The sequence below is a fragment of the Scatophagus argus genome, chromosome 2 (genome assembly GCF_020382885.2).
Source record: "Scatophagus argus isolate fScaArg1 chromosome 2, fScaArg1.pri, whole genome shotgun sequence".
In the NCBI taxonomy this organism is placed as follows: Eukaryota; Metazoa; Chordata; class Actinopteri; family Scatophagidae; genus Scatophagus; species Scatophagus argus.
In genome coordinates, this window is record NC_058494.1 from 19,695,349 (window position 1) to 19,708,281 (window position 12,933).

The following is a 12,933-nucleotide window of genomic DNA, read 5'->3' on the forward strand; positions in this document are numbered from 1 at the left end:
TCAAGTTCAAATGTGTTCAATCAGGTCTTTCCCTAAACTTTAATCAAATGTTGCAAGTACCTAAACATAACTATAGAAAGCATAAATCATGCTTTAGGTGCTAAGAGTGGATATTGTAGAAAAATCAAATTAAATACTTTCCCATCAAATGTTTTCAACAGTTACGTTTTGTATGAACAATATATGACTTGGCATTGCCTCCTTATTTTATCGATTTAAAAGTTTCTTTGTAGATGTATTTGCTGCTGCACATCAGTATAAATGTGCCCTATAGGAGACAACACAAACCTTCCTGGATATGAGTTTAGATCAATATCTTTGCCAGGACAGTAATTTCTAAATGTAACAATTTGGTTCAACAACAATAACTCAGTGGAATAGGTGACCCTGCTTGTGCAGTACAACTGTTCCAGCAATTAAACAGCGAGGAGATCACAAATAGATCACGGTTATCCACTAACACAACTATGCTTTCACACCTCTTGTGTTAGTCACAACAGACATTTTTCCTTTGATATTTTGGCAACATGCTAACTGCAAAGAAAAAAAAAAAGAGTGTGATGTTTTGCTTTGATGTGCTGTTTAAGTCACGTTACTCTTTCACAGCTCCTGGGGTCTACAGTACATGGTTAATCAACTCTGCTGAATAGAAAAGACTTCCTCTGACAAATTAAAGCAGCATCAAAGCATCTAAAGAAGATACAAACACCTAGTGTATTTTTCTGGACAATCCTTTAAAGGCTTTTTGTTTTGTTGCTCACATAAGTATGTAATATCTCATTTAATTAGCAATGTAAGCCCTCTGACAAACAGGCATATGGTCCTCTGCTCTCCCATGGCCTTGGCCAAGGAATGAATATGCATATCCTGGGACCTCAGTAGCTTGTTACCCTGGAATGAATTCTACACAAGCCTAATCCCTGATCTATTATTTACTCCTTGACCAAACATGCAAGTGGGGCTTCCAAACGCTTGACTTGATAGAAATGACTGCCCTGGGATTCAGCTGCCTCTCTCACCCCGAGCAGGAGCCAGGTTGATGCAGGCAGTCACTTCGAGGAGCGCGGTATGTCTCTCTTTCTGCGCCACTCCATCTACACACACACACACACACGCACACACACTCCTCCTTCAGCTCTACACTCTTGAGATGTCTCAGTCAAACGTTGAGCAAATCCTCATGAAAACAAGTGCGCAATGAAACTTTAATGAGCGCGCCCACTTCTGATGGATCTGAGGGACACAACTTAGGAAATCAGTGTCACATCCCTGCAGTACACAGAGAAACCAAAAGTTCTTCCCAGCTGCCTAAAAAACGTGCGTGTGTCTGTGTGAGCGCGCACGATGCGTGCGTGAGCAGTGCTCGAGAGGTCAGAGAAAGTGAAAAAAGTGAAAAGTTTGCTCTACTGAAACGCAGCGCATACCCCCCCTCAAAAGTTAGTACGGAGTTCAGGGGGAAATCCAGAAACATTTGTATTTATTTTGTTTTATTTGTTGTCTATTTGATTGGTTTTCTCACAGCTTATAATGTTGAAAATACATAGGTTGTAATCTGTGCGGAAAAAAAATATTTTGACTACAATATATTTGTTCTACATACACTGGAAACCCTGAATCACTGCTGCTTTTCACCACGAGCTGGAAAGCGCGTCTCTTTGCCGATTTCTTTTCTTCTGACTCGGGGCTTTTCCCTCGTTTTTGTCGCACAAAGATGTGACTCTTCCTCCTGACACAACACTGTTAAGCAGGAATTACACTCAGGTTACAGTCACACACGGCGTGTAAAGCACTGGTCTGAATTCACCCGACATAACACAAGCAGCCACCTTCTCTCCAGCCCGGACCGTCCGCAGCTCTCCTCGGCGCACTGCGCTGACTCTGCAGAAGCAAATCATCGGGGGAGTGAAAGAAGGCGTTTTTTTTACGTTTTTCTCAAGGTAGGACAGGCAGTTACAACCCAGCTTCTGGTTGTTAGCGATCCCCGCTGTCTCTTTGACTTCCTCAGTTTACGGTTTGGTAAAAGAAGCGGGGACCGAGTGTCGTGGTGGCGCGTTCCTCTCTGTGAGACCGACGCGTTTCCAAACGTCTTGACGCGCGTTTTTCCTCGGTGAGGCAGACCGGACACAGAGGCACCGTGGATAAAAAGAAAGACTGTTTTCTCGTGCTGTACCTAAAACCGACCTAAACGACGATGATAAGTTTGTGAAGGGAACACCGACAGCGAATCACCCCAGACAGCGCGCCGCACTGAAGAGGAGAAAGTTCCCCACTTGAGGGCGAAATCAGACTTTTTTGAGGACGCCAAGTTTGAAAAGTGCCAGGAGCCCCGGGGTCTGTCAAATACAACATGCAGCAATGGTAAATATACATTTTCTACTTGTGTTTACTTAAGCTATACAGATAAAACACACCACTACCATAAAACATGGAATTGATAACTTTTATTTTTTTGGTACAACTTCTGCACCGGTGTGTCATCTGAACTCATCAGAAAAAGTTAGTCAAGACTTTTCTCACTAACTCTTCAGTCTTTTTCAACTGAGAATTTCCCACACTGATTAATATGACTCATCCGCTTCTTTTGTTCTTCTGCCTGCATTTAAAAGAAAACGAATTTCTTCTTACTTGTCTCGCTCTTTTCTTTCTTTTCTCTTCTGTCTTTGCCTTACAAAATCAATACCAGTCACTGTGGCATTTGTGAGCGCGCTGAGGCCGTAATCGGGAATGGGATCTAAAAATCTGTGACATCCGAAATGAGTTCGTAAAAATCTCACTTAATGTAGTGTTATAGTTCTCGTCACACTTAGACGAATTGAAAAGTTTTAATTTATGTCTTTAGGGGCAAATCACAAGCTCCAAATACAACGTAAAGAACCGTTTAATTGGTTTGTTAATTGTTTACATTGTATTTATGTCACAAAGCACGTTATGCTACCTGTAGATTTGGGCCTTCATATTTAGAAACTTACACAAACCAGCGAATACTATAATTCAATGCATGGATTCAATGAAATTTCAGCCATTGTCTTCAGGTGTCAAACACATATTAATGGAGTTGATTTAAAAAAAAAGTGTTAAGGGTGTTTATGTAAATAAACGTGAGCAGACCTCATTTCATAGCTGGCAGCAATATTTCTCAAGTTGCTTTTCAGGCCCGAAATCACTCTGTTGAAACTCCTGCTGCACCTTCCTGTAGAATTCCTTCTCGTGGTGCCTGCTATTTTATTTTCTTCTGAAACCTTTTATTGATTTCTTGAAATATTCACCAGCTCCTTTCAGTTGATTTTGGACTGCCTACGGAGGTCTTTATCAGAAGTGGTCTGTTTGCCAGTGTTAGATGTCAATGCGAACAAATGTAATTTAAATGATTTCTTTTAACAGTACGTGTAACTGGAGCTGAAGAACACTGTAATCTGAGAATCTGTCCATGATTTTTCTTCTCTAAACAAACTTGTCTTAGTGCCTGTCCATGCGTCCCCGTGCTACAGTACCTCTGAAGGAAAACTGAAGGGAGCGCTTGGGCAACCTGTGACAGTGAAACACAAGCAGACGTAGGTCTACACAGAGGCATTTCATGTCAGTGTAAGACATTTCAGCGTGGACATATCTGAATGCTTCAGGAGGCAGGCAAAAAAAGAAAAAGGAGGGAGAAGGGGAAGAAAAGGGGAAACAGCGAGAGAGAGACTGAGATGAATGGCCTCACTTTGAAGCACCACAACAGTACCTTCACACTTTCATCAGTGAGATGTGTGTGAGATTAATGTCTGGCACAGTATTTTGGCCTGGTCTGAGTGTGTGTCAGGGATGTTTCATGAGCCTGAGCTGGTGCTGCGACTACAGTGAAGAATGCCAATTTACATTCCTGCAGTGTCATTTCATTACTTTTATCTCCACGCGGCTTTCTCCCTGTCAGACCAGTCAGGGATCTGTGCAATTCAAATTTCCTTTACCACACAAGTCACAAAAGTTAAACTGCTGGTACTCCTCGTTGTCCGTGTGTTTCTGTCTCAATGACACTCTGCGAGCTATTGGCAGAGAGTAAATCCTGCTGTACTGCGGCATGAAAAATAAATGAACCAACAACACACGTTTTTTTTTTCTCAGTATATATACTGAGAAAAATAACAAAAAAAAGCTGAACAGCAAAAATGCACATAAAATAATGGAGAAAATGTGGAGGTAAATGTCCTCGTTATGCACTGAGTGGATGCTCTGGTTCATCCTATAGCACTGCTACGTGAGGTTAAAGAAAAAGTTAAAGTTGTCAGCGAGGCTGCAGCTAGGTCGTGATTCCTTTGGGTCTGTGGGAATCAGAGAGGGGAGGTTGTGTGAGAGTGTGTGTGTGCCGGGTGGGAGCCACTGGTTAGTCGGTTCAATAATCTGCTGGACAGGTAGGCCTGTGACGCCCCCCTTAGAGAGGCTGCTAATGAAGAGAAGGGCTGCTTAGTGTTGCTCTTCTCTGACCCTACCAACCCTCCCTGTCCCCCCTGCTGGCTTCCTCTGATTACTGCTCACATCGAGAACTCTTTCCTCCTCTTCTGCCTCTACTTCATCCTCTCTATTTGCTCTTTCTTACTATCTCACTGCCTGCCTCTTTATTTGAAAAGAATGGGTGCTAAGTGTGTAAAGGATCTTTTGATAACCCATTTGGAACGTTTCTATATTTTCTCTGCTCTGAGTTCTTTTCTTTCCAAAATCTTATTTTTTTTTAATTGAGATTTTCAACAAAAAGCTTCGAGTGTTGGGCAAACATATCATTACAATATATACACATCCCACTCCCCACCCCCTAAAATAGGTAGTTAGGTATATATAGGTAGTTAATCTCAGTTGCTTTAAATTCTTGTTTCTTTTCATTTGTGCACTTAATTATTTTTATAAATATTTTTATGTGATAAATTTATAGGGAGATAATCACTATTTGACCCTGCCTACTTTATGTGGTATTTTATGCATGACCACTGCCTCTACCGCAACTGCAGATAATACACACCGTTTCTGTGACGCCTCAACAACATCAAAGCAACATTCTTGTAGTGTGTTATTTATCCAGGAGTGGGTCATTACTGTACCGATACGGCTGTGCCCCTCTTCGTCTGTCCTCAGCCCCAATAATCTCTTCAGTGACCGATAGTGTGTTTTGGCCGTTACAGAAAAGGTAATATTTTGAAAGGGGGAAGTGGGGTCATATGCCTAGTGGTCGCCTGAGATGAAAATCTTTGAACAAGACACTGTAACCTAAGCTGCAGGCTTTAGCGCCTAAACAGAGACACTGTGAAATGTTAAAATAAATTGGATTGCAGGACTCCTAATTTAATAAAGAGCACAGCATGAGGCATACTTGATTTAAAACAATACACATATAGCAGACATAATTACATTTTTTGTACCTCAGCACACAAAGTAAGAAACTAAATCTTCACACACTTACACTCATGAAAACTCTCAAATTTCCTCCGAATACATTATGATATTTTGTCAGTGTTCCTGTGATTCTTAAGTTACAAAAGAAGGGAAAAATAGCAGAAGGTAATGAGTAGGGTTAACAGATGTTATGACACGAGCATTTAAGATGTGTTTACTCTTGAACTATCTCACAGAGTGATATCTCCAAGAGTTTTTAATCTGCTAAATGATAGTACTGTCTTTGTGGTGAGAAGGTAGATCACGCTTGGAGATGGCAAGTTAATCAGGCTAAAATCAGACTCAGTGCTACAAGCTGTGTTTAAACTGTAAGCTGATACTTGTTCTTACATGTGCTCGATTTTTTTGTGCCATTTTTTTTTTTCTACGGGCTTCATTTCACATGCTAATCCAAACACTACCGTATTCCTTAAGGAAGGAATCAGGAAAACTTTGGTCTTAGTACATGAACACACCCAGTGTGTGCAGAAACCACCCACTCCCTCAGTCTTTATTTGTTTAAAGTGAGAAACGATAGAACACATTTTGCACAACTCAGCCACTGGAAAACACTCCTGCTGCAGTTTTCTCTCTTCCCAGACACACTCAAGATTCTTACATTTTCAGTTGTAACTTGGGGTGGCCTTAATTAATTCTGTCCAGAACTAATTACTGGCAACTGTCTAAAATAAACATGTTAGTGTCACTGGGTGGCCACTCTCTGATCAGTAGGGAAATTACTTTTCACTTGTAATCCATACTTTCTTCAGTAGGGCCAGAATATAATTCATGTCGATGCTATAGAAATACCAGAGACGCTGGACCTGCGTAACGAACAGGAGTACAGTTGTAACCAAATGGCCCAGTTGGGAGGTATAGGGTTATGTGGTATAATTTATATTTTATAGCTCCCTCCTGCACTGCCTGCACTCCAGAATAAAGTTGTTCGATTTTGTTCCACGAAGAGTGAGTGAGAAAATCTGGGATTTCGCTTGTGATGGAAACTCCAGACACCGCTTTGTTCCTTGCTTTCTTTTTGTATTTTTTATTTTCCTGTTGAGTCTCATTTATTGCTTTCAGATAAAAAGACACCAAACTACTGCTGTTTCTGTTCATGGTGAATATATGGATGTTTATTTGTATTACTGTGTGCCTTTTTTGGGGGTGTGTGGGGGGGTAAATTAGTGGTCCATGCCCCTTTTCACTCAAAAGGCATGGAAAGATTTCCTCAGGCCATACAGAGTGATTTGATTAAAAGAGAATAATTTGCCCTAAAGGTGTCTTTTCTCTTCCCTCTACAAAAGCTGGTGGAAGAAACCTGATATGACAAGATAAGTGGTGGCTCATGAAAAATTCCTGAGGACTGAGATGTAGCACGTTGACTTTGGAATTATTGCTTTTGGAGCTATGTGTTTAGTTCTTTGCTAGTAACTGTGCCTGACAATGTTATTTTTACCCAGATAACCTTTGAAATGATTCCTTGGATTCTCAATCCAGATTCCTCTTGTTTAAAACCTGTTTATGTACTGTCCAACGAAAGGACAAAATGAAGTCCACTCTTCATTCCAGACATTTTCTTCTTCATGATTCTTTGACAGTACGCCAAAGTACTCATTAATGCTATGGCACCACATGTACCACAGTGCTGGTTCAATCAGAAAAATGCTCATGGCGGCTTATTTGACCATAACAGTAGTTTTGAATATTTTACTTTTTTTTCTTTTTTTCAGTAGGGATAAAAGAAGTGTCCGTTTGTTCTGGCGGGCAGAAGACTGAATTGGCATGCACTGGTTCAGTCAGTCAGGATGCGTCCAACCTCTAACTTCTTAACCTCAGCATTGGTTTCAGGCTGGCAACTTTGTATGTCCAGTGACTCAGTGTGGGTAGACCTCCTTGCAGTTTTAGCCTCAGAGGTGCAAACAGGGCATTTGGAAAGCCACTGTTAAATGGAGACTTATTGACTCTGCAATGGCATTTTAATAACTTTGATCAAACTGGCTTGGTTGCATGGCAGGATCCACGATGGCACACTCCATCCATAGCATGTACGTTCTGAAGCCCCATTTCACTGGCCTGGGAACAGATATGTGTGCAGCAGTCTTGTTTAAAACTTTCCTTCTGTTCACTTCTACTTAGAAACCATTTCTGAATCTGACTGCAAATGTGCTGCTTTTCCCTGTTGCAGGTAGAAATTAAGACATGGGCATTTGTCTCAGAGTACACATGGGACATTCTTTGGTCCATTCTTTTATACTTCTTCACGCTCCCATTTCTTATGTTATAGATCATCATAGGTGCCTCAGCGACCACAGGAGTTTTTGTGATAGTCTCTGAAAAGCAGCCATGGGTGGGAATTTTGTTGTTGACCTGCTGTGCCTTCTCCATCCAACTGCAGTTCATGTTCAAGGTCATAACTTTGTATACTGTTGGTGTTACAGCAAAGAGTAAAGCATTTGGTTTGGCCCCTTTTTAGCCATCATTTCAGAGCAAATCCTGTACAAAAGAGAGTTTCACAGAGTTGCAACTACGTTCATTGTGCACAGGCGGAACCCTCAAACCTTGATAGCGCGTCTCGTGAATACTATGACCATTTAAACAGTCAGTACCAGGAAGTGTTAGAGTGTCTGTCCTGAATGGCAAAAGCATTGCATGAAAATTTCATTAGGCTACTTCATAAGAGTGATTTGGCAAGTGTATAGAGCCCATTAATGGTCTCTACATGTGCTCGTAGAACAAGAGTTGCAGTTTGTTGCCTTGCATACAATTTCTTAAAGGCATATTATACATTTTTAGGTTGATTTTCTCCAGTCAGCCATTAATCATGTCAATGTAATTTCATAGGGGTCAAACTACCTTGAGATAGGCTGCAAGAACATACTTCAGTGTGCTTCAGTACCCAAGATTTGAATGTTGGCTGGACTCTCAATCATATTTTTGGTAGAAAATGCTGTCAGGGTTAAGTAAATGAGTATATTGATACTCGTGTGATTTTATAAATGTGTCACACTTGACCAATGCAAGGCTAGCTTGAATATTATGAGCATAATATGGTATTGTGTGCTTAGTTGAAGGAATGTGTCCCATGTGACCACCACAAGGACAAACCATATAAGGGTTGGTAAAAAAGCAAACAGATTCCGTCTAATAGAGAAATTTATAGAGCGGAAACTCAACGCAAATAACCCAAGGGAGATCTCAGCAACTCTGCAAAATGTTCAGAACATAAGAACATAAGAGTCTTATTCCAAATTTCTAATCTTTGGGTATAAGTATCCAACACTTGTGAAATGTAATATATTGAATTTGTGAAATTGTATTTTTTCTAAAATGTATTGAATTTTATAATCTTTGTTCTCTGTTAAAGGTGTGTCAGTTTAACATCTCTTTTTTTTTTGGCCTTTTCAGGGCCATACAAGGCCACAGTCAGAAAGGCAGAAAGCATTGGCTTAATTAAGGGGAAAATTTCTATCACTCGAGATGTATTCAAGTGCTTAGCGGCTGCATTTGTTCCTATTTTACACTTGTGTTATTTGAATAATTTACAGCCTTTCCCTGGTTCATTCCAAAGTTGTATTCAGGCGATGACGCCTTGTCAGACACAAAAGGTAACTGAAGACAGTTGTGATTTCTTATTTTTTTTGTAAGAATTATACAGTTAATAAATCATATTTGTATTACTTTCTAACTTATAACATATACAGAGAAGGCCTTTCACACTTGTATTTTAGTTGACAAGACACTCTTATTTTAATCAATACAGCTGTCTTGTGCTTTACCCTGTGGTCAGTACTCAAGGTGACCAATCAAAGTAGAGGAGACATTACCTCCAAAGCCACCTTGACAGTGAGCGTGGACTGTGTGAGCGAGCCAGCTTGTTGAGTAGTCGTGAGGAGTTGACTGGGGAGAAAATGTGACCAAGTTAGAGCCCTGCTGCACACTCACACCTGTATGTAGCCACTTGGCCTGTCTGCTCCGGGATCAAAGTGTGCTGGGCATATTTTTCCTGGCTCACGGGTCTACCGGCCCACTATAAAAACTCCTGTTAGTCAGCTGACTGCTGATAGACAGCATTATTTTACATGTTCTTCTGAACGATAGCAAGAGCAGTGGTTAAAACCCCTATCTTCACGTTCATAATTTGTCTATACAAAACCTTAACAATAAAACAGCTTATTGGACACAGAGTGTTAAACAGGTTTGAGCTCTGCAATAAGTCTTGAACCAAACAACTGAACAGGGAGCTTATTAATCTCAGATTTAACTCACTTCCAAACATTTCCTGTGCAAATGCAGTAGTCAGCTGTATTTTCCACATCTGGCTCTTGTTGAGCTTTTGGGTTTGGGAGTTAGTATTTTAGCATGGGTAACATTAATTTGTGTGTTCATGTCGGTGTGTAGTAACCGCTGTGTAAATCCTATATATGCTGGGTCAGGAGGGAGCAGTAGTCACCTTGGTTTTTCAAGACTTTACTTTCACCAAGTTTTATCTGGCAATGATTCTTATCTGAACATATTGATAATGTCTGAGGCATACTTGTAACCTTCTGAGCTGAATGTATAATCTAGGCTCTATTGCCTAGCTCTACTGCAGAGTTTGGGCTCCTTGTATGAATTATAGTATTTTAAAATCTGTGAAGTGCACTGTGTTTGCATTCACATGTGAATGCTTTCATGCATTCATCTACCCAGTGGAATGGGTGCATATATCAAATACTCTTACTGATAGCATCACTTGTTTCTGTAAATACCACCAGACATTTGTTCAAATAACAGGGTAAGTGCCGGCCATAGTAATTTTGACTCTTGTGAGTTAGAAGCAAAGGGGAACTTCTTCATAGAGCCAGGAGGAGGCTGTGGTGGTTTCCATGGAAGGCTGCTGTTCCTGTTTCCTACCGGCAGTCAACATTGGTTTCTTATTACCAAGACAAACCCAAACCACGATGTAAGTACTACACACCCATTTTAAACCAAACCATGCTCTTTCCCCAACCCTAACCAAGTTTTGATTGTGCCTAAACCTAACCAAGCCTGAACCAAACTGTTGTCACATCATAAAACATTTGTTTCTTCAGCTGTGATTTGTAACCGTTTTGGAAGGCACCGACAAATGATGTCGTCCTGCTGATCAGAGTGTCAGATCAGAAAAGGCTTACGCAGTATGTGTCAGTGTCAAGTCTTGGCAATGTGGCAGTTTGGCAAACTTTATGCACTTACTGAGAGAGAGGCAGTTCAGCCTTTTAAGTATTTTAATGAGTAGAAGCGATGTAGCCAACCACGGCCATTGCACACCTGCTACCAGCCGCTCAAGTTTATGATCATGAATTGATTATGCTGAGTCTATTGACTGTACTGTGCCCTGCAACACATCAGTGCACACCTGGATGACACGTTTAAAGTCCTACCCTATGATTGCTGGTGACAAAGTTGCTATTTACGGTGGTAATCATAGTAATTAAGCAGTCTAAGGATGATGGGATTTTGTGTTTGTTTGCATCTTACTTCTCTGTTCCTGTTTGAGGAAAACTTAATGCTCTTAAACTGTGTGTCAAGGGCACATCTGTATGTGTGTGTATGCCTGTGTGAGTATGATTACATCTGTGTGTTTTCACATGCGCTTGTGGTTGTGTGTGTTTTTGGAGCTGAGGGTTAATCTGCTGACAGGTAGTGTGTCAGGAGGGGGACAGTGGCGCTTTTGAGACAGACACAAGAGACGAGTCTCAGAGAGACGGAGGGAGAGAAAGAGGGCCTCTTTCATGTGACTCCGCATTCCACCAAGGCACAGGCAGGCAGAGGCACAAGACGAGACATGCGTCCCCCCTCGTCACTGCCTCTGCCTCCTCCCCCACTGCACCCGCCCTCTCCTCCTTACCCAGCCGCCATCCCTCCCCTCTGACGGTGACCTTAACATTTATCAAAGAACCCCATGCTGGAATTCCTCCTCAGCATCTGCGTCCTGGTGGGCGAGTCAGACACACACTCATACATGACACAGACACACATAAAAGTGGACACACACACCTTGTCGCAGACCAATCTGTTTTGAATATTGCGGCGCTGTGGAGGGGCTGTCCTTGTTGTTCCCTGATTTGAGGAGGCTGGCCACGAAACACACACACACACACACAGACATGGACACATGCTCGCACACACATTCTCTCCTCCTTGTTTCTTTATTGTACCTCCTGTCACTTTGTCCTATTCATTTAACCTTTCATTAGAGCCAGCAGACAGCCCTGTGTGTGTCTGCACAGCTTCAGGAACAATGCCAAAAAAGCCCCACTGTCACAGTTATTAGATTCCTCTGGCCCCCTTTTACCCCGGCAACTCAATATTGAGAGAAGGAGAGTGAAACAGGGAGGCAGGATGAGGGAGGGGGGGAAAGAGAGGGAAAAAGGGGCGCATGGTTGATGCTGCCACCAAACTCCTATGGTGAAGGATCCTCTTGGTTTGTCAAGGACATGTGCCACATGTTGATAATAGACAGGGCTGAGACAGAACAAGGAAGGGAATGTTAACCACGACAGAAAAGAGAGAGCGACAGAGAGAAGGAGAGGACAGGCGTGGTGTGACCGTCTTGTGCTGTGGTAAGCAGCACCCTGGAGGAGTTTGACAAAAAACACAAACAGTTTGTGGAAGAATTCGGTTTTTAATGGGCAGCTGGGAGAGGCAGTTTGGTCCCCAAGGAAGGACAGACAGACCAGCACCCACTCCTCCGCATTCCCTTCTTCCCTCTTGGTTTCTCACTCTGTCTCTCTATCGGCCTCTGTCCTATACCACATGATGAAAGTCAGTGTTTTTAATCCTTCTTAGGTGTGTTGAACTATCAAAAATAATATATATAGAGAGACTATTTGCTGGAAAACCATAAAATCACTCATCATTCACTGGTTAAGTATTCCCTCTCTAACAAATACTCAATAGTTAGATAACAGTTGTAATTTGAGACAAATCATCGCCATAAACCACCAATGCCACGTTCAATGTCACATAACTGTAATTTACACATCCACCAAGTGTGAATCCAAGCTTCGTGGGGGTTTTAGCACAAAGACACTACATTTTCTGTTCCATTATGGGAAGTTTGAATAGCAACATGAAAGAGTGCGAAAATCTCCTCTATAAGATGTTTCCAGCACTGTAACAAAGATTCGGGTGGAGTCTGCTGGTCATCCTGCTTTACTGACAGAGAAGAAGCACCTCCTAAAATTTACGTTTATACATTATTTTCCCATTTATGTTGTGGAAGCAGATGTAATCCCTGCCTGGATTATGTTCAGAGGCATTGCTTTCTGTGTATAAAGCACTACATTTTTGTGCTACACCAGGGTCGCAGGGAGGTGGTGGATGAGACCACACATTGTGCTGCATGCTTCAAGTCACTGCAAACATTTTGTGCATTGGCAAGACTTTGATCTTTCCCTACCCTTAAACAAGCACCGCAAGTGCCTAAACATAACCATAAAAATTTAACAATGCTGTAGTCACTATAAGCAGATAGTGAATTGCAAGATTGGATATTTTGTACCTGCG

At 41.7% G+C, this 12,933-nt stretch overlaps 1 protein-coding gene across 3 annotated transcripts in view; it reads left to right on the forward strand.

Moving 5' to 3' along the window:
• Window positions 1–2,248: 2,248 nt before the first annotated feature.
• The window catches only part of bnc2 (basonuclin 2), a 155,361-nt gene continuing 144,676 nt past the window's right edge, over window positions 2,249–12,933 (forward strand). For all 3 annotated transcript variants that reach the window (XM_046416528.1, XM_046416544.1, XM_046416550.1), the window contains exon 1: window positions 2,249–2,358. In XM_046416528.1, the coding sequence (XP_046272484.1) occupies window positions 2,356–2,358 (3 nt within the window). In that variant the 5' untranslated portion in view covers window positions 2,249–2,355. The remainder of the gene's footprint in view (window positions 2,359–12,933) is intronic.